The sequence below is a fragment of the Rhinopithecus roxellana genome, chromosome 21, assembly GCF_007565055.1.
Source record: "Rhinopithecus roxellana isolate Shanxi Qingling chromosome 21, ASM756505v1, whole genome shotgun sequence".
Taxonomy (NCBI): Eukaryota; Metazoa; Chordata; class Mammalia; order Primates; family Cercopithecidae; genus Rhinopithecus; species Rhinopithecus roxellana.
Window position 1 is genome coordinate 3353778 of NC_044569.1, and position 22709 is coordinate 3376486.

The 22709-nt window shown below is 42.3% G+C and overlaps 1 protein-coding gene across 7 annotated transcripts in view; it reads right to left on the reverse strand.

Annotated features, from left to right (window-relative positions):
* Positions 1 to 22709, reverse strand: part of OSBPL1A (oxysterol binding protein like 1A) — a 234336-nt gene that overhangs the window by 175118 nt on the left and 36509 nt on the right. For all 7 annotated transcript variants that reach the window (XR_004055672.1, XM_010383216.2, XM_010383217.2 and 4 more), the window contains one exon: positions 4278 to 4389. Coding sequence is in view for 6 of the 7 variants with exons in the window: in XM_010383216.2 (XP_010381518.2) it covers positions 4278 to 4389 (112 nt within the window). In the remaining variant the exon portion in view is untranslated. The remainder of the gene's footprint in view (positions 1 to 4277; positions 4390 to 22709) is intronic.

The following is a 22709-nucleotide window of genomic DNA, read 5'->3' on the forward strand; positions in this document are numbered from 1 at the left end:
AAAAAAAAAGTCAGTATCAAGATAAGGGCTGAGGAGTTGTTTCAGATAAAAGGAGATGAAAGAGATGATGTCACAATTAAATGCAATGTGGGGTTCTGGATTAGATCCTAGATTGGAGGGGAAAATGCTACAAAGGACATTATTTGGACAACAGGCTAAATCTGAATATAAAAATATATATTAGACAATATTATGTTAATTTTCCTGAAATTGAGCACTATATTGTGATTATGTAAGAAAATAATCCTTGTTCTTAAGAGATACCAAAGGCCAGGTGCAGTGGCTCATGCCTGTAATCCCAGAACTTTGGGAAGCCAAGACGGGAGGATCACGAGGTCAGGAGATCGAGACCATCCTGGCTAACATGGTGAAACCCCATCTCTACTAAAAAAAAAATACAAAAAAAAATTAGCTGGGACTGGTGGTGGTTGCCTGTAGTCCCAGCTACTTAGGAGACTGAGGCAGGAGAATGGTGTGAACCCAGGAGGCGGAGCTTGCAGTAAGCCGAGATTGCACCATTGCACTCCAGCCTGGGCAAAAGAGTGAGACGCTGTCTCAAAAAAAAAAAAAAAAAAAAAAAAAGACAGATACTGAAGTATTTAGGGGTGAAGTATCACTATGTTTGCAAATTACTCTCAAATAGTTCAACAAAAAAATTAAAAGTAAATAAATAACAAAATATTTAACAGTCTAAACCAGATGTGGCAAAATGTTAATAATTGGTGAATTTGAGTGAAGGACATACAAATGTTTACTATAGTATTCTTGAAACTTTCCCATAGGTTAGACATTTTTCTTTTTCTTTTTTTTTTTTGTTTTTTGAGACAGTCTCACTGTTGGCCAGACTGGACCACAGTGGTGTGATCTTGGCTCACTGCAACCTCTGCCTCTCGGGTTCGAGTGATTCTCCTGCCTCAGCCTCCTGAGTAGCTGGGACTACAGGCACATGCCACCATGCCTGGCTAATTTTGTGTGTGTGTGCGTGTGTGTGTGTATTTTTAGTAGAGATGGGGTTTCACCGTGTTAGCCAGGATGGTCTCAATCTCCTGACCTTGTGATCTCCCCGCCTCAGCCTCCCAAAGTGCTGGGATTACAGGCATGAGCCACCACGCCTGGCCGAAATTTTTCAAAATAAAGACAAGATATAGAAGGCGGTGGCATTAGTAACAGTGCCTAACAAGTCTCTCCTTTGCTGAATACCTCCAATCATGTATCTTTCAAGACAATCCAAGCCATTATTCCCATATGTTGGACCCAAACATAAACTCCCTGCTACTCCATCAACTGGGCAATCAACCAGCCCTGGTTTGGCCACAAATAAGACCATCCCTTCTCCCAAGTAACAGCTCTCAGGTACTTGAGTATAATTTCATTGTGCCTGCCTATGTCTTTCTTTCTAGGGTAAAACATTTCCTGTCTCTCCATGCATTATCCTATGACATGGTTTCTTTTTTGTTTTTTTTGAGACAGAGTCTCACTCTGTCGCCCAGGCTGGACCGCAATGGCACAATCTCAGCTCACTGCAACCTCCGCCTCCTGGGGTCAAGCAATTCTCCTGCCTCACTCTCCTGAGTAGCTGGGACTACAGGTGCCTGCCACTGCGCCCAGCTAATTTTTGTATTTTTAGTAGAGACAGGGTTTCACCATCTTGGCCAGGGTGGTCTTGAACTCGTGACCTCATGATCCACCCGCCTCAGCCTCCCAAAGTGCTGGGATTACAGGCATGAGCCACTGCGCCTGGCCCTCCCAGGTTGGAGTGCAGTGGTGTGATCAGCTCACTGCAACTTCTGCCTCCCAGGTTCAAGTGATTCTTCTGCCTCAGCCTCCCAAGCCGCTGGGATTACAGGTGTCCACCACCATGCCCAGCTAATTTTTGTATTTTTATTAGAGATGGGGCTTCACCATGTTGGGCAGGCTGGTCTCGAACTTCTGACCTCAAGTGATCTGCCAACCTTGGCCTCCCAAAGTGCTGGGATTATAGGCATGAGCCATGGCGCCCGGCCCCTATGAAATGGTTTCTATTTATGGTCTTATGGTCTACTTACGGTGGGTTCCTCAAGGTACTTCCAGTAGTCTGCCAATGATTCTTTTAACACTCTATCCACAAATGATATTATATGTGGGTAAGGTGCTCTCATTAGAGCAGAATCACTCAATTCAGTCTCTACTTCTATTTCCCAGGCTACGACCACATCAGCTGACAAATCATATTACCTGTAAAGTCAGCTAAGCCCTTTTCCTTGTGCAGTTTGGTTTTGAAATGTCTTAAAGCATGTCTTTACAATTGCTCTTACTAAATGTCAACTTGTCAGACTAACCTAACATTCCAGTCTGTCAGGAAAACCTCAGTTCTGGGTTCTCTTCTAGTTATAATTAAAATAACAGGACATAATTAAGGACAGTACCTCATCCTCCCTATTTGGTCACAAATTATTAAAGGGCAGGAACCACAGCTAATATGTTCTACATGTTATTAAATTCATATAACACAGTGTCTGATAGAATATGTTATGTGCTAATTTGCTTGTTCATTGATAAGGAGAGGATTCATTTTGAGTGCAGAAACAAGACACTGACCTTAAGAAGTCTGACAAATAGACTTTGTGTTGTTTTTTAAACTATAGAACAAGTGAGAAGATTTTAGCTTTGGGGTAATAAACAACAGGATCTTGGTTTTTACATAAATAAAAATATTGAAAATTTAAATTAAGAAATCAACATCCTTTAAGCACAAAATTATATTGCCTTTCTCCGAATTCCAAAAGAAAGAAAGGGTATGTGTGAAATTGCAACTCTAATTCAGTATCTTTACTTAGTAAGTAGAAAATGAAAGATCTTCTCTTCTCAATATTAGAAATGCTACTAAAAAATAATTACAGGAAAACCCTGGCCATTCAAAGAAGGGTCCTATTGTATGAGGGTCTCCAAATATAAGCATGGAAATGTTTTTGTTTTAAGCCGCTTTAGAGAAAGTCCTGAGTTATTGCAGACTCATGTTTTCTTAAAAGCAAATTAGTCTTTGACATTCATAACAACGAAGCTCAACCATCAAGAAATTACTGCTGCCTGCTATACTGCAATGAAGTCCTCAAGAAAACTGAGAAGGCCAGGCACAGTGGCTCACACCTGTAATCCTAGTACTTTGGGAGGCTGAGATGGGAGGATTGCTTGGGACCAGGAGTTCAAGACCAGCCTGGGCAACATAGTGAGACCTCATTTCAATAAATAAATTAATAGCGAGCCAGGTGCGGTGACTCAGGCCTGTAATCCCAGCACTTTGGGAGGTCAAGGCGGGTGGATCACCTGAAGTCAGGAGTTCAAGACCAGCCTGACCAACACGGTGAAACCTCGTCTCTACTAAAAATACAAAGAATTAGCCGGGCGTGGTGGTACGTGCCTGTAATCCCAGTTACTCGGGAGGCTAAGGCAGGAGAATCGCTTGAACTCAAGAGGCAGAGGTTGCAGTGAGCCAAGATCACGCCACTGCACTCCAGCCTGGGCGAAAAGAAAACTGAGGCAGTCAGAGCTATCTTCCCAACATCAAGTGACTCCCAAAAGCAACACCTCTTACAGTTTGCACTGCCACCTCTTACTGTCCTGCACTTCTGTATCCCTTCATTGTCATACTTCATCAGCCTATTAGGCACATTCCCTCATGTCTTCAATTTTCTACTTTTAATTTTGTTGAGTATTTGAAAAACAGATTTTTTTTTTTGAGACCCAAAATACAAATTTTTGGGGGGGGTCTCACTCTGTTGCCTGGACCAAAGTACGGTAGCACAATCAGGGTTCATTGCAGCCTCAAGGTCCTAGGCTCAAATGATCCTCCTGCCTCAGCCTCCCAAGTAGCTGAGATTACAGGTGCACACCACCGTATCCACCTAATTTTTAATTTTTTTATTATTATTTTTTGTAGAGACAGGGGTTTCACTATGTTGCCCAAACTAGTCTCAAACTCCTAACCTCAAGTGATCCTCTTGCCTCAGCCTCCTAAAGTGCTAGGGTTACAGGCGTGAGCCACCACACCCAGCCTGAAAAACAGATTTTTAAAACTTGCCATAATTTTGTACAAATTAAGAGTTTAAAAGCTTTAAGTGAAGAAACTATCATATAGGTAATTGTGTGTTTAATCAATGACTCCAAGATGACATTATCATTAGAGCCATCAGCTGGTTATCCTGTTTTGTCCTCTTTCTCAGAAGCCATTTTTAGTCATAATCTGAACCTTGGTTATAATGAAAGTAAATGCTGTTTATGTTCACATCCATGATATTTACCTTCAAGCATGCTTCGGATCTCTTCAGCATGAGTAACTTCTTTTGCTGTCTGTCCACTCCCATTAACAACAGTAGTATCAGCATTATATTCTAAGAGAAGCATTACCAACTCCTAAAAATCAGAGAATTGATTTTTAACTATTAAGCTAAGATTTTATTGCATTACCACCCAATTCCAAATTTCTAACTACTACAGAGTCTCCACAACAGAAATAAGTACCATGTGAGAATACATCACATTATGTCTATAATAAGTGATTCAATTGTGATAATACTTGACAATTGCCTACACAATTGCCAATCCACAACTGATACATAGCCAACTTCTAGAACTGATTTTTTACGTAAACTATCTGGCTGTTCTGACAAAATGATTCATGTGGTCAAATTAAATGTGTTAGTAAACACAGTCACTATTTAAATTAGAGAAGGAAGTACATTCACTGAACATCATTCCTCTAAGGCCTATTGAGAAATATAATTTCTGCCCAACAGACCAAGATTTTTTAAAATTAATCTTGATATTTAAACAAAATAAAGCATTATTTTCTAAAGTGATACACCATTATTAACTGATAGGATACACCATTATTGGAGGAATGGTTTACAATGAAGCATTATAATTAAGCATTAGATAAGCATGACAAAAAAAAAAAAAAAAAAAGAAAAAAATAGATAAGCATGACGATCTCCTGGAGTCAATATTCAACAACAGATAATACACTACAGATTTTTATTTACTCTAAGTGGATAGCTGGTCTTATAGAAATTTCAAACTAATTGATAATGTACATACAGTACCACTGGGTCAGTTACACCACTTAACAAGACAGCAGAAATTGAGGAACAGAATTTCTGATATTGTGGACAGTATTAGAAATTTGATGTTTGATTATCTTAAGATACACAGCACCTAGGGAGGGGATGATGGCAATGCTTGCTCTTCAGTCTTGCACCAAGGGAGGCTGAAAAACAGTGCTATTCTAACTTCTAGACTGACAGTGCCTGTAAAATATGAAGTGATATCCCGCATCGCTACATGTCGTCCTAGGAATTTCATCTTTCCTTTGGGCCATAACATACATTTCCTACATTCTTTTAGAATGTTTTCATAGCAAAAAATGCTTAAATAAAATCTAAAAAACATAAACAGGCAAAAAATACATATACTTATTATTCTTATCATTTTATGACCACTATAAACATTTTGGTGTATTTCTTAATCAATTTCCCTATGCAAAATTTGAGGTTTTGTAACATAATTTTACTTATATGCCACAATTGTTTTATACCTACATTTCCCAGTACAGTACATAGTGTTTACAAACACATTTTTCATATTTGAGTATTATTCTATAAAATGTACTAACACATCTTAAAAATAGGAAAATTGTTTTTTTAAATCTCCTAATATCTTAATAAAGTGAATTCTTATAAAATATCTTAACATTTTCTATCATCTTAAAGGTAACATTTTGGGATTCACATTTTCATGCTTTACCTAAATAGTTCATATTAATTAAAGTAAGTAGAGCAACCCACAGAATAAGAAAAAAATTTATAAATACAAGTTTCTTGACTTGTATCCAGAATATATAAAGAACATTTACACCTCAACAATAAAAAGACAACCCAATTACAAATGGGCAAAGACAACAATGAACAATCCAAAAAGGGAAACTAAGAAAAACAATTCTATTTATAGTAGCATCAAAAAGAATAAAATGCTTAGGAATAAACTTAACCATGAAGACAAAAGGCTTATACACAAAAGACTCAGCACAAAACACTGCTGAAAGAAATTTAAAATGACATAAATAAATGGGAAAACATCGTGTGATCAGGGATGGAAAGACTCAATATTGTTAAGAGGAGAATACTACCCAAAGCTATCTACAGATTCAATGCAAACCCTATCAAATACTAACGACATTTTTACAGAGACAGAAAATCCCATCCTAAAATTCATGTGGAATTTCAAAGGACCCCAAAAAGCCAAAATAATATTTAAGAGAAGAACAAAGTTAGAGATACATCTTGACTTCAAAACTAACTACAGAGCTACCATAATCCAAACAACGTGGTACTGGCATAAAGACAGACACACAGACCAACAGAACAGAATAGGGAGCCCAGAAATAAACTCTCAGATATATGGTCAAATGATTTTTGACGTAAGTGCCAAGACAGTTCAATGCAGAAAAGACAGTCTTTTCAAAACATGGAACTGGGAAAATTGAATATCCACATGCAGGAGAATGAAGTTAAACACATACCTTATACCATATACAAAAACTAACTCGATACAGGTCAAATATGTCAAAACTAAAACTATTAAAATTATTAGAAGAAAAAATACCAAGAAAGCTTCATAAGACCTGATTTAGCAATGATTTCTTGCATACGACACCAAAAGCACAGGCGAAAAATGAAAAACCTCATCAAACTTTGAAACTTTGTACATCAAAGGGCCGTATCAAGAGAGAAAAAGGAAACCCAGAGAACAGGAAAAAATACCTGCGAATCATGTATCTGACAAGGGATTTATATACAGAATATGTAGAGAATGTCTAAAACTCAAAAACAAAACAAATAACCAGATTAAAAAATGGGCAAAGGACTTGAAGAGACATTTCTCCAAAGAAGATGTACAAATGGTCAATAAGTCCACAAAGGTAATCCCAGCACTTTGGGAGGCCAAGGCAGACGGATCACTTGAGGCCAGGAGTTCGAGACCAGCCTGGCCAACATGGTGAAACGTGGTCTCTACCAAAAATACAGAAATTAGCCGGGCATGGTGGCATATGCTGGTAGTCCCAGCAGCTACTCAGGAGACTGAGGCACAAGAATCCCTTGAACCCGGGAGGCAGAGGTTGCAGTGAGCAGAGATTGTGCCACTGCACTCCAGCCTGGGCGACAGAGCAAGATTCTGTCTCAAAAAAAGATAAAATAAAATAAGCAGTCTAGGTTAAACACAATGGGTACGTTCTCCAGTGGAGATAGCAGAAAGGAGGATTTTCAATGAAAACTATTCAAAGACCAACTCAAATATTGTGTAGGGAGCAGGTGCTGGAGGAAGATGAGGCCCATTTTGGGTGCATGAAGTTTCAGATGCCCGAGGGGCAGCGAGGGACGCCCAGCATGCAGCAGAGCAGAGGACCTGGATGCCTAGAGCAGAGCATGAGGTCAAAGTGCCGATGTCCAGTGAACCCCAGGAGGAGAAAATAAAGCCACAGAGTAGATTGGTTTGTTGAGGGGGAAAGTTTCAAGAGAAGAGGGAATGTGGGGGATTTTTTGTCTTTTTGTTTTTGTTTTCTTGAGGGGAGACAGGGTCTAACTTTGTCAACCAGGCTAGAATACAGTGGCACGACCTCGGCTTACGGCAGCCTTGACCTCCTGGGCTCAAGTGATCCTCCCACCTCAGCCTCCCGAGTAGCTGGGACTACAGGCGTGTGCCACCATGCCTGGTTAATTTTTGCATTTTTTTTGTCGAGACAGGGTTTTGCCATGTTGCCCAGGCTGGTCTCAAACCCCTGAGCTCAAGTGATCTGCCCACCTCGGCCTCCCGAAGTGCTGGGACTACAGGCGTGAGCCACTGCACCTAGCTGAGAAGAATGTTTAAAAAAAATAAAAATAAAAATAAAAATAAAATCTATAATGAAAGGACAAAAAAAAAAAAAATAAAATAAAAAGGCAGGAATCATAAAAGCAGCCAGAGAAATAAACTGCAGCATGCCTCCTCCCAGAGAAGTAGTCAGCCCGTTAAAGTGTAGCTATGGAAAAGTAAGAAAACAGAAACTCTTAAAGTATGTAAACCACTGCCGACCTTTGGGAAAAAATTCAGTTAACTGGGAGAGCCAAGACTCAGACTAGAAAGGGTCAGATTAATCAGGTGTTAAGGAATTTGAAAGACCAGGCACAGTGACTCACGCCTGTAATCCCAGCACTTTGAGAGGCCAAGGTGGGCGAATCACTTGATATCAGGAGTTCAAGACCAGTCTAGCCAACATGGCGAAACCCCATCTCTATTAAAAATACAAAAATCAGCCGGGCGTAGTGGCATGAACCTATAGTGCCAACTATTTGCGAGGCTGAGGTAGAAGAATTGCTTGAGCCCAGGAGGCGGAGGTTGCAATGAGCTGAGATTGTCCCATTGCACTCCAGCCTGGGCAACAAAGCGAGACTCCATCTCAAAAAAAAAAAAAAAGGAAATTGATAAAGGAGATGTAGATACATATATTTTTTAATGCAAGCATCCTCCTCAGAGAAGGCTTCCTCACTCACTGTCTAAAGTAGCATTATCCACTCCCAATCTCTCATCCCCTTACCTTACTAATTTTCATAGCACTTCTAAATGCCTGTATTGTTTGCTCCTCTTTGATGAAAAAAGGGATTTGGTCTCTTGTTTACTGCTACACTCCCTGCACCTAGAGCAATGCTATTTGTTTTTCATTACTTTTTTCCTGAATAAAGATGTTTTACTGAAAATATCCCTGGCTAAGACAGCACTTCGGCCAATTTGACAACTAACTACTAAAAAGTCAGAGGAGTAAAGTATTCACTTTAAGCATGATACTTTTATTTTTTAACAGCGCCACAGAGTATGTTTGGACCAGCGGCGCCACAAGGGTGAGAGCAAAGAACAACGTGAACACAGCCATGAATCACGCTCCCAAATCACCCCAGCTCCACTTTCCGCTCAGCAGTCGGTCGTTTCCTTATTGCGCCATTATATTGCTGTCACCATCACACAAGTCATCTCAGATGAAATACTTAGAGAAAAATCCTCATGCCCAGATTATTTGTTAAAAAAATAACAGCTTTAATGAGATGTAATTCACATACCATAAACTTCACCCTGCTAAAAGTGCACAAGTCTGTGGCTTTGAATATATTCATAGAGTTGTACATCATCACTATCTAATTTCAGAACGTTTCATCACTCCAAAAAGAAACCCCATATCTGTTAATAATCACTGCCTATTTCCTCTCCTCATAATCCCCTAGTAACCACTAATCTACTTTCAGTCTCTATGGATTTGCCTATTCTGGACATTTCTATAAATAAATCAAACAATACGTGGCTTTTTGTGTCTGGCTTCTTTCAGTCAGCAAGTTCTTAAGGTTCTTTTATGTTTTGGCGTGTATCAGTACTTCATTCTCTTGATTTCTGAATAATACTCCAGTGCATGAATATACCACGTTTATTAATTAACTAATGAGTATTTGAGTTATTTCTACTTTTTATTTATTTTTATTTATTTTCGGTAGAGACAGGGTTTCACGCTGTTGCCCAGGCTGGAGTGCAGTGGCATAATCATAGTCACTGCACCCTCAAACTCCTGGCTCAACAGATCTTTCAAGCTCAGCCTCCCAAAGTGCTGGGACTACGGCAGGCCCATGCCACTGTGCCCAGCTTTTTTTTTTTTTTTTTTTTTCATGTTTTGTAGAGACAGGGTCTTGCTATGTTTCCCAGGCTAATCTTGGACTCCTGGCCTCAAGCAATCTTCCTGCCTTGGCCTCCCAAAGTGTCGAGATTACAGGCATGAACCACCAAACTCAGCCTCTCCTTTTTAACTGTTAGGAATTATGCTGCTATGAACACTCCCGTACTGATTTTGAAAGATAATGTCTCTGTAAAATTATCTACCTTCAACAGAAATACCACATGAAAAGTTTTACCTCTTGTAAAGCAATTTCTTTTTTTTTTTTTTTTTTTTTTTGAGACGGAGTCTCGCTCTGTCACCCAGGCTGGAGTGCTGTGGCGAGATCTTGGCTCACTGCAACCTCTGCCTCCCAGGTTCAAGCAATTCTCCTGCCTCAGCCTTCTACCTTCCAAGTAGCTGGGATTACAGACGCCCGCCACCACACCCAGCTAATTTTTGTGTTTTTAGTAGGGATGGGGTTTCACCATGTTAGCCAGGCTGGTCTTGAACTCCTGACCTCAGGTGAGCCACCCGTCTTGGCCTCTCAAAGTGCTGGAATTACAGACATAAGCCACGGCGCCTGGCCGTAAAGCAATTTCTTAATGCAGGCTTCAGGTTTCAAGATTAGAAAGGAGAAATAATTTCTTAAAATCATGCTTATTGGGCCAGGTGCAGTGGCTTTCGCCTGTAATCCGAGCACTTCGGGAGGCTGAGGCAGGCAGATCATGAGGTCAGAAGTTCAAGACCAGTCTGGCCAATATAGCGAAACCCCGTCTCTACTAAAAATACAAAAATTAGCCGGGCATGGTAGTGCGTGTCTGTAATCCCAGCTACTCGGGAGGGTGAGCAGGAGAATCACTTGAACGCAGGAGGTGGAGGTTGCAGTGAGCTGAGATCATGCCACTGCACTCCATCCTGGCCAACAGAGCGACACTCCATCTTAAAAAAAAAAAAAAAAAAAAAAAGAATTATGCTTATTGAACTCCTAGAGACTATAAAGGTATAAAGAGAGGTTCAAAAAAACTATTTAAATAATGAGCCATACAACTCATATTAATACAACACCAAAGACATATCAGAACACCTTTTTGAGGTTTCATCATGTTGATATACTGTTATAGAGAGGGCAGGATAATGTGTTAAAACATTTAAAAACTCAGCTACCAAAAGATGGTTACCTGAAAGGGTAAGTTTTAATCCAGTGCCCATATGTGTGGAAATACAACTCCCTAGACTTTGGCAAATAAAGAAAGTATCCCCTAAAACCCAAATTTCTGTTGAAAATCATCAACAATAAATATATATCCACTTAAAAGATGATATATTAGTTCTTTCCCGAGAAAAATCAAAGATATAATCAAGTTTAAGGCCAGATTAAAGACTTAAATAATTATTTCTAAGTACATATAATAATACCCAATATTTAATTAACTTTTACTTGTATCAGACACTGTTCTAAAGTTTCACTTTTATTAAACTCGTTTTAATCTTCACAAAAATCATACAAGGTAGGTATTATTATTACACCTCTTTTTAAAGATATGGAACCTGAGGCACAGAGGTTAATATGCTTTATATAATACATAAAAACACCTTCAGGCCAGGCATGCTGGCTCACGCCTGTAATCCCAGCACTTTGGGAGGCTGAGGTAGGTGGATCACTTGAGGTCAGGAGTTCGAGATCTGCCTGGCCAACACGGTGAAACTCCATCTCTACTAAAAATATAAAAAGTTAGCTGGGCATGGTGACGCGCACCTGTAATCCCAGCTACTGGGGAGACTGAGGCAGAAGAATCGTTTCAACCTGGGAGGCAGAGGTTGCAGTGAGCCAAGATCGCACCACAGCACTCCAGCCTGGGTGACAGACTGACACTCTGTCTCAAAAAAGAAAGAAATTAAAAAACCTTCAAAAAGGTAAAAGAAACACCACAGTCTACTATATATATTGAACAAAGTTCACCACATGATGAAGCCCAACAGTCAGTAAGTTTCACTCACCGTCAGGTGCGGTGGCTCACACCTATAATCCCAGCACTTGGGGAGATTGAGGTCTGGGATTGTGTGAGCCGAGGAGTTCAAGACCAACCTAGGCAACATGGCAAAACCCTTTCTCTACAACAAATTTAAAAATCAGCCAGGTATGGTGGTGCACACTTGCAGTCCTAGCTATTTGGGAGGCTGAGGTGGGAGGTTCACTTGAGCCCAGGAGGTCAAGGCTGCAGTTAGCTGTAATCACACTACTGCCATCCAGCCTGAGAGACAGAGTAAGACGCTGTCTCAAAGAAAAAAAAAGTCTTACTCATGCTGTCATAACTTCTATAGGCTTTGAAAAGTGTCAGTATTAAATATGAATCAGTAGCCAATTACAACCTGAGATCTGACATATGACCAGCACAAAGGAGAAAGATCCAGACAGACAAGAAAAAAAAAGTTTGAAAGACATGAAAATCTGGAAGAAAACCTTTAAAAGAACTATAATATCCTCAGAGAAATGAGATATTTCTTCATTAACCAAGATTGGATGCTATTAAAAAAAGAACATCCAGTCAAAAAGTTAATATTCTTAACCAGGAAAAATAACAGCAGAAATAAAATATGCAATAGAAAGACTAGAAGATAGACTTGAAGACATCTCCCTGGTTAGATTTTGTTATATAGCACAGTCAACCTTAAGAAACAAATATTATCCTAGGTAGACACGACCTATTGAAGTGAGCCCTCAAAAGGGGCTAGCCTCTTCCCGGCAAAGAGATGAGAAGCATGAGTAAGTCCAGACACGGCTGTGTGGCCATGATTTGAGGGTGGCCTGTAAAAGCTGAGAGTGATCCCTGGCAAAAAAAAAAAAACAAAAAAAAAAAAACAGTGAACTCTGCCAACAACCTGCGTGTACTTGCAAAAAGCCCCCAACCACAGATGAGAACAGAGTTTAGCTGACACCTTAATTTCAGTCTTCTCGGTCCCTGAGCAGAGAATCCAGTTAGGCTGTGTGCTTGGAATTCTGACCTTCAGAATCGTGAAATAATAAATGGGTGTTGATTTAAGCCTCTAAGTTTATGGCAATTTGTTATGCAGCAATGGAAACCTAATTCACAGGTTTAAAAGTCTAAAGGTAAACACAGTAAAATTCTAGGACACCAAGGGTAAAGGGAAGATCCCATCTGACCCCTAATGACATTTTTTAGCTTGGCAGATAGCCACCAAGAATAAAGCCTACATTTCCTTGCTACCCTTTAGCTAGTGTGGCCATGAATATTTCAGTCAATGGGATTAAGCAGAAGTCTCATATAACAGCCTCTGGGAATCTTCTAGAAGGGGCAGTTTGTATATATTCTTTGTCCCTTTTTTGCTCCCCCTACCCTGCTTCCTGGGATTGGGATGCTCCCAATTGGGATGATATGGTCAAAGTCACACATTGTAGAACATTAAGACAGAAGAAATCTGAGTATTTGAGTATTTGCCACCTGCCTAAGACCACTTATCTAGACTTTTAGGTTACAGAGAAATAAACTAACTTTTTTGTAAGTCACTGTTGTATTAGGTTATCTGTCATTCTTTTTTGGGGGGCGGGGGTGGATAGAGAAGGAGTCTCACTATGTTGCCCAGGCTGGCCTCAAACTCCTGGCCTAAAGTGATCCTCCCTCCTCAGCCTCCCAAAGCACTGCTATTACAGGCATGAGCCACTGAGCCCAGCCTGTCATTCTAATTTTAATTTATATACTTCCAGTGATTAAATAATAATCAGGTCACACACACAGGACCAGGAATCAGAATAGCTCTAGACTTCTCAACAACAACACTAAAAGCTAGAAGATGGTGACACAATACCTCCAAAATTCTGAGAGAAAGTGATTTCCAGCCTAGAAATCTACACATAGCCAAACTATCACTCATATACAAAGGCATTTCCAGACATATGAATTCTCAAAAAACTTATTTCCCATGCAACCTTTCTCAAGCAGTTCCTGAAGGCTGTGTTCCACTAAATGACAGACAAATCAAGATGGAGGAAGACACGGGACCCAGAAAACAGGAAATCCAACATCAGAAAGTGGTGAAGAGAATTCCCACAATGACTGAGACATAAGCTCCAGAATGACCACCATGTGTACAGCTCTGGAGGCCAACTAGTCCAGGTAGAGCAAGAAGACATAAAAAATGAGGCTGGGCACGGTGGCTCACGCTTATAATCCCAGCACTTTGGGAGGCCAAGGTGGGCAGATCACTTAAGATCAGGAGGTGGAGACCAGACTGGCCAACATGGCGAAACCCCGTCTCTACTGAAAAATGGAAAAATGAGCTGAGTGTAGTGACACACACCTATAATCCCAGCTACTCAGGAGGCTGAAGTAGGAGAATCCTTCGAACCTGGGAGGCGGAGGTTGCAGTGAGCTAAGATCACGCCACCGCACTCCAGCCTGGGCAAGAGAGAAGACTCCGTCTCAAGAAAAAGAAAAAAAAAAAAAAAAAAGACATAAAAAAATCAGGAGAGCGGCTCCCAGAAGTGGTAATTACATGACATACATGATCATAGTAAAAGACAATAAAAAGATCTTTGGAGGTCTTACAAAGACTTCAGAATTATGTGACGAGGAAAAGAACTAAACGAAGAAACCCCATGCAATTGTGCAATTGTTTTTTTGTTGTTGTTTGTCTGTTTCTGTTTTTGTTTTTGAGATGGAGTTGTGCTCTTGTCGCCTAGGCTGGAGTGCAATGGCGTGATCTCAGCTCACTGCAACCTCCACTGCCTGGACTCAAGCAATTCTCCTGCCCCAGCCCCCTGAGTAGCTGGGATCACAGGTGCATGCCACCACGCCCAGCTAATTTTTGCATTTTTAGTAGAGATGGGGTTTCACCATGTTGGCCAGGCTAGTCTGGAACTCCTGACCCCAGGTGATCGGCCCATCTCAGCCTCCCAAAGTGCTGGGATTATAGGACGAGTCACCGTGCCCAGCCTGCAATTGTTAACTCCAGAAAAAATAAGGAGTCATAACAAAACAAACAAACAAACATAGGATCCTAAGTGGCTCAAGCTAGCACAGTCAGAATAATATAAACTCAATTATTTAACCAAAATCTAGTAATAGGTTAAGACAATGAAAAAGGTGAAGTGGCTTTGGCAAGAATTAAGAATGGGAGAAACAGGCCGGACACGGTGGCTCACGCCTGTAATCCCAGCACTATGGGAGGCTCAGGCAGGGATCACTTGTGCCCAGCAGTTCAAGACCAGCCTGGGCAACATGGCGAAACCTCGTCTCTACAAAAAGTATATAAATTAGGCGGGCATGGTGGCATGAGCCTGTAGTCCTAGCTATGAGGCTAAGGTCAGAGGATTGCTTGAGCCCAGGAGGTCGAGGCTGCAGGGAGCCGTGATTGTGCCACTGCACTCCAGCCTGGGTGACAGAGTGAGACCGTGTCTCACAAACAAACAAACAAAAAGAATGGGAGAGACAAAGAGCAGAACAAAATGCTTATCTTCCAGAGATAAGCCAACAGAAAAACAAAACAACAATTAGTGGCATCAATATGTTACCTATAAACAGGAGGTTAAAAAAAAAAAAACTCAAGTAAAAGCTAATACTATTAAAAGTAGGTGCCTCTGGAAGTGGTAAAGAACCATCTCAAGGACTCCTGCCCCTTAAGCAAGGACACAGGTCTAGGATGGAGGCTGGACCCAGACAACAGAGAACCCCCAGCCCACATCCTCTACTTCTACCCCAAGACTAGCAAGTACTGAGAATAGGCAACAGCGGTCTCGTAGTGGGCAGAAGCCAAAGTGTGGAGAGAACCACTGAGGCACACAAGGCAGGCCTAAGGCTGAGGGTGAAGCAGAAACACAGGGGAACCATCTCCCAGCGAATCAGCTTGTGCCCTCTGCAGAGGCAATACCAAATTTGGAAACGGAAGGAAGGTGAAGCCTGAGGTGCACTGGAAGTAGCCATAGCAACAACTAATCATAGCAACAGAGATAAAGGATGCCTTCAATGGGCTCATCAGTAGACATCAGAGCACCACTGAGGAACGTTCAGTCAAATTGAAGACAAGTCAGCAGAAATCAGCCAAACTCTAAGAGAAAAAGGAGAGAAAAAAGAAGAAACAGAACTGAGCATCCATTAGCTGTATAATGACATCAGTGTAGTACGAGGCAGCAGTTTCTCAATCTACCAAAAAAAAAAGAAAAGAAAAAGATGATGAAAGTAGTATCTGCTACCATTTGTCCATCTAACTTCGCCCTTCGGAATGCTGGGCTCTATGAACTGTTTCCTTAACTCTGCAGGTCAGCCCTCCCGCTGTTCCCCCTCTGAACCTGCCACTCATTACCGTAACTGTGCCCCTCGGCTCCTGATGGTTAAGTGCTGCCTCTCCTGGCTTTTACTGCCTTGGGGTCTAATCACTTTCCCCACACCACCCCTTGCTGTCAGTGAACTCAGGTTCACAGTGGCATTCTCACAGCAGCCCTAGACCATGGAGGGGAATTGCTAGGGAGCTTCTCAGTGAGGCTGGTGCCTTTCTCACCAGCAATTTCTTCTGCTTTGGTAAATGATGTGTCCTCTAGGCCCTTCCATGGAATTTAATTACCCGGAATGTTTTCTGGACTTCATACTATATCCAGTCTAGCATGCCCACTTATTAAAAACCTGCCTTCCAGGCTGGGTGCACTGGCTCATGCCTGTAACCCCAGCACTTTGGGAGGCCGAGGCAGGAGGATCACAAGGTCAGGAATTTGAGACCAGTCTGGCCAACATGGTGAAACCCCGTGTCTACTAAAAATACAAATAATAGCTGGGCATGGTGGCAGCCACCTGTAATCCCAGCTACTCGGGAGGGTGAGGCAGGAGATCATTTGAATGCAGGAGGCAGAGGTTGCAGTGAGCTGACATTGCACCATTGCACTCCAGCCAGCGTGGGCAACAGGGTGAGACTCCATCTCCAAACAAAAAACAACAACAACAAAAACCTGTCTTCCATGGCACTTCTGGCCTCTTGACATCTCTTACTGGGGACGATTTCTTTTTCCCTGATGCTAGGACCCATCCCAGTACAACTCAATCTGTACCACCAAAAGATATCAATGGTGAAAGGTCAGAAGCAGAAGAGAGTCTCCCCATTAAAAGTCATACCAGCCAGGCGCGGTGGCACACGCTTGTAATCCCAGCACTTTGGAAGGCCGAGGCAGGCAGATCACCTGAGATCAGGAGTTTGAGACCAGCCTGGCCAACATGGTGAAACCCTGTCTCTACTACAAATACAAGTATTAGCCAGGCGTGGTGGTGTGAGCCTATAATCCCAGCTACTCAGGGACTGAGGCAGAAGAATTGCTTGAACCCGGGACACAAAGGTTGCAGTGAGCTGAGATCACGCCACTGCATTCCAGCCTGAGCGACAGAGCTAGACTCTGTCTCAAAAAAAAAAAAAAGAAAAGAAAAGAAAAAGAAATATTAGCCAGGCGTGGTGGCACACACTTGTAATCCCAGCTACTTGGGAGGCTGAGCCAGGAGAATTGCTTGAAGCTGGGAGGCAGAGGTTGCAGTAAGGTGAGACAGCACCACTGCACTCCAGCCTGGGCAACAGGGCAAGACTCCCTCTCAAAAGATGAAGGAAAAAAAAAAAAGGTTATGATGCCTTGTCCAGCTTCTGGACCTGAGTCAACTTTGGACACAGAGCTATTTACTGAAGGAGAGGCCAGATCCTCCAGGGAAAGACTGCAGCACCAAAGCAAACATGCACTGTCATGAATTCTCCAGACCATTCCCAAAGAGACCAATGATCATTTACTCAAGAAACTGGGCAATGGGGAAAGGGGCACACCAAGACATTTCACAAGCTGTTAGATCTAAGGTCCGAGCTGGCACTGACACCAAGCGATCCAAAGGATCAGAGCCCCCTGTGTTAGAAAGGGGGCATGCGTGGGAGTGAGATTTTCCCCTGGCTGAGCTCTGGCTCGCGGTGCACGCGCTGGTTGGGTCCAGAAATACACCTAGTGGACATTCTCCCAGTCCCTGAATATGAAATTGGAATAGACACACTTAGTTGTTGGCGCAACCCTCACATTGCCTCCTTGCTCTGTTGTATAGGAGCCAAATACAAGTGGCTACCCACCCCCAGCCATGGCCAAGACGTATCAAAACCAATAGCCCATATGGGAAGGATGGCAGAAATCAGTGCCACCCTTAAAAACCTAAGAGAATGCAGGGGCCATGGCCCCATCATACTTCCATTTAATTCACTCATCTGTCAGTATAAAACCCAGATGGAATGTGGAGGATGACAGTGAACTTCCACAAACGCAACCAAATAGTGCCCCAATTATAGCCACTCTGCCACCTCAGGTACATGGTATGCAGCAACTGATAGGGCAAATGTACCTTTTCTATGCCTATTAGGAAAAACATCAAAGACAGTTTGGATTCACATGGACAAGAGTATACATGTACAGCTTGCCTCATGCCTTCTGGGAATCCGGCAGCAAATCACACTGGTCCACTTACCAATAACATTGTCAATCAAGAAAAATGATGAGACACAAGTCTCAAACATTTTAGATTTATTTGCCAAAGTTAAGGACACATGCCCAGGAGACAGGCAACTTTCTCTGAAGATGATTTTTGAGGGCTCCAAATGTAAAGGGGAAAGGGCAGGATATTGAGAAGTACACAATTTTCAGGTAAGGGGTGGGTAGGAAAAAATAGTCATGCCTTTGTCTGGCTCCATGAATCTGCATTTTTTTTTACATAAGATGACATAAACAAATGGGGCAGAAGAAAAATGTAGGGAATCTGCATTCTACGTAACACAGACAAAATGGGGTGGGGAATAGTCAGATATGCATGTGTGTGTGGTGGGCCGGGGTGACTGCACCTGTAAAGATAAGCTATCAATTTGCACTGCTCACTAGGAATTTCCTTGTGAGCAAAATATGGGGGAGGTGTGTAGCTTTTCATCTTGTAGCCATCTAATTTAGGAATCAAAAGGGGGAGGCAAGTTTGCATGACCCAGTTCCCAGCTTGATTTTCCCTTTGGCTAAATGAGTTTGGGGTCCCAAAATTTACTTTCCTTTCATAACATCATGCTAACAGAACCCGGAGAAGAGGTTTCTGCGAGGCTAGAATGTTCAAAGCCTTGGTAAGACATATCTGATCCAGAGGGTGGGAGGTAAAACTTAGGAAGAATTCAGGGGCTTTTCCATGTCAGTACATTTTTATAAGTTCACTGGTCTGGGCAATGACAAGACACTTCCTCAGAAGTAAAGAATAAATTACTGCATCTTGCACTTCCCATAATAGAAGGGAGCACAGTGCTGGTTGGCTTCAACAGGTTTTGGGGCAGCTTATTCCATACCTAAAGATAATGCTCTGATTCATAAGCTAAGAGGCACCAAAGGCTGCCTGAACATTGGGGTCCTTGCGTCCAAGGACCAGCAGGCAAGAATAGTCACCATCTTAGCAGAAGTAATTGAACCTGATCAGCAGAAAAAAGTAGGGCTGTATGCAATGGGGATGCACGTGGAAGAACAGGTTTAGCATACAGATGAGAAACTTAGGTGTCTCCTGGTATTCTCTTGTCCAATTTTTACAGTAAATGGACAAGGGCAGCAACTCCAGTCTAAGAAGGGCATGGTATCCAGGGGCTCAGACCTCCAGGGACAAGGGTTTCCAGAGCAGCCTGTATCCATGACTTACTGTTCCAGGGCGTCAAGACCTGGCCTGTCATCCCCAACAGGGACAACTTTGAAGCATCATCTCTTCTACAAAGCCTCGCACACAGCAGGAAGGCTGAGGCATCGCTTGAGTCTGCAGCACTACTTGTCCACTCCTGTCCACTTCTTCCCCACCCCCTTCCACAGCTGTGATGCCACAAGCATTCCATAAACCTGCTGCCCACTCATCTCCGTCTCGGCTTCCCTGAGAACCAATCTAGAACAAATGACATAGATATTTCGAGACAGTCATTTTCCATCAAATGAAACAATACGTGTCAAGTTGTCTGGGCATCGCCTGACACACAATAGGCCTTCAATACATAAACATGAGAAATGGTCTCCCAGGAAATCCTAAAGCCCAGGATTATACATATATTCTGTATGTTAGGTGAGAGAGAGAGAGAATTTCTGAGACACAGAACGTAGGAAGCATTTATTGTATTTGTTTATTTACTATTTTAGAGACAAGGTCTTGCTCTGTCATCCAAGCTGGAGTGCGGTGGTGCCATCATAGCTCACTCACTGCAACCTCAAACTCCTGGGGCTCAAGTGATCCTCTTGCCTCCGCCACCAGAGTAGCTGGGACTACAAGCACATGCCATGTAACAGCTTTGAGTTTTTTAGAGATGGGGTCTTGGCTGGGCACAGTGGCTCACGCCTATAACCCCACCACTTTGGGAGGCTGAGGCAGGTGGATCACTTGAGCCCAGGAGTTTCAGACCAGCCTGGGCAACATGGCAAAACCCTGTCCCTATAAAAAATACAGAAAATTAGCTGGGCACAGTGGCACACGCCTGTAGTCCTAATTCCTGGGGAGGCTAAGGCAGGAGGATCGCTTGAGCTCTGGAGGTAGAGGTTGCGGTGAGCTGAGATTGCACCACTGTACTCCAGCCTGGGCGACAGAGTGAGCCCCTGTCTACAGAGAAAGAGACAGAGAGAGAAAGAGAGAGATATGGTGTGTGTGGGGGGGTGGGTCTTGTTATGTTGCCCAGGTTGGCCTCTAATTCCTGACTGCAAGTGATCCTCCTGCCTTTGCCTCCTGAGTAGCTGGGATTGTAGGTGTGAGCCACTACACCTGGCTCTGGAAGCATGCATGTGTTTTACAAGCATTCTCAGCTGGGCATGATGGCTCATGCCTGTGATCCTGTGATCCCAGAACTTTGGGAGGCTGGGGTAGGAAGATCGCTTAAGGTCCGAGACCAGCCTGGGCAACACAGTGAAACCCTGTATCTACAAAAAATTTGTAAAAATTAGCCAGGTACAGTGGTGCACGCCTGTAGTTCCAGATGGAAGGATCTCTTGCGCCCAGGTATTTAAGGCTGCAGTGAGCTATGTGGGCCCCACTGCACTCCAGCATGGGTGAAAGAGTGAGATCCTGTATCTAAATAAATAAATAAAAATTTGAAAAAAAGTACTCTCAATTCTGCTAAAAGGTCAGTGCAACAATCCAAATATTCATTATCCATACCATATTCCTATTTTAATTTGATTATAAAAGGCATAAAAACTTTAGAATTCTAACTGCATCTGAAAGGTAAAGTACTTTTACCTAAGGAACAAATACTAAACAATGTATTTTAAAATTATAGTATTCTGATTGTTACCAAAGAACACTAGGGGGCACTAATGTACCAAGAAAAGCCCAAAGGTCCCTCAAAATTTGGGGAACTGCATTTTGTTTTGTTTTGGTTTGGTCTGGTTTTTTGAGACAGAGTTTCGCTCTTGTCACCCAGGCTGGAGTGCAATGGTGCAATCTCGGCTCACTGCAACCTCTGCCTCTCAGGGTCAAGTGATTCTCTTGATTCAGCCTCCTGAAGTAGCTGTGATTACAGGTGCCCGCCACCAGGCTCAGCTAATTTTTTTGTATTTTTAGTAGAGACAGGGTTTCACCATGTTGGCCAAGCTGGTCTTGAAGTCCTGACCTCAGGTGATCCACCCGCCTCGGCCTCCCATAGTGCTGGGATTACAGGCATGAGCCACCGTGCCAGGCTGGGGAGCTGCATTTTTTAAATATTCCACAGGATAAGAGTTTAAACTGCTTTATAATAAACCAAATCCCTTTTCAACTCAACGTTCTACTTACTGAATCACAGGATCATAAGATATTTTAAAATTATCTTCATGGTAAATGATCACATAGAAATTAGATAAATTGATTATTATCATGAGAACAATTAGAAATTAAACTCTTTGCATAATTCAGTCATGCTTAGATAATGAGCACATACATTTTTTAATGTTTCCTATGTAACACAATCATGTAACTTCAGCTAAGTGTTATTTTCTAAGATAACAGTTAAGAAAATACAACAGATCTTCAAACAACACCATTTCATTCAACATCGTTTCATTGCAATGTTCACAAGAAAAAAAATCGATTCTTGGAGAGGGCCACTGTCTGTGTCGAGTTCACGTGTTCTCCTCGTGTCTGTGTGCAGGTATCTCAGGTACTATTTTCCTCCCACATCCTGAAGTGTGCATATCAGGTGAATGAGTGTGTCTGAACTGTCCCAGTGTGAATGTGGGTGCGTATGTGAGTGGCCCTGTGACAAGATGCATCCTGTCCAGGCCTGGATCTCCCTGTGCTCCCTGAGCTGCCGGGATAGGTTCCAGCCACCCTCGTACCTGAACTGGGATAAATGGGTAAATAATTATCTTACTTGTTTTTACTAATCTTTCTAAATGTATGAATAGCTCACATTTATTTCAATGTTTAATATTAGAAGTGTTTGCTCTTCATTTAGAAGTGTGGTAATTTTCTTTTCTTTTTTGACGCAGAGTCTCACTCAGCTGCCCAGGCTGGAGTGTGGTGGCATGATCTTGGCTCACTGCAGCCTCAACTTCCTGGGCTCAAGTGATCCTCCCATCTGAACCTCCCAAGTAGCTGGGACTATAGGTGCATGTCACCACATCTGGCTAATTTTTGTTTTTGTAGAGGTGAGGTCTCCCTATGTTGCCCAGGCTGGTCTTGAACTCCTGGGCTCAAGCAGTCCACCTGCCTTGGCACTCCAAAGTGCTGGGATTATGGGCATGTGCCACCATGCCTGGCAGTGATTTTTTTTTTGTGACTAGAACTATGCTGTAGGAACTTAACTCTTGTTTATATGCATTGGCCTATGGTAAAGTTGGTTTCCTTATACATCATTTATCCAAGAGTTAGTTTCCGAAAATCTATCATTGACATTAAGTGAGGACTTACTGTATATATGCTGATGTTCATGTCAAACTAAGGCCCAGTTTAGCATGGTCTCATGTTCAAAGTTCAAGAAAATAGCAGAAATGGCCAAATATGTAAAGAGCTGAACACAG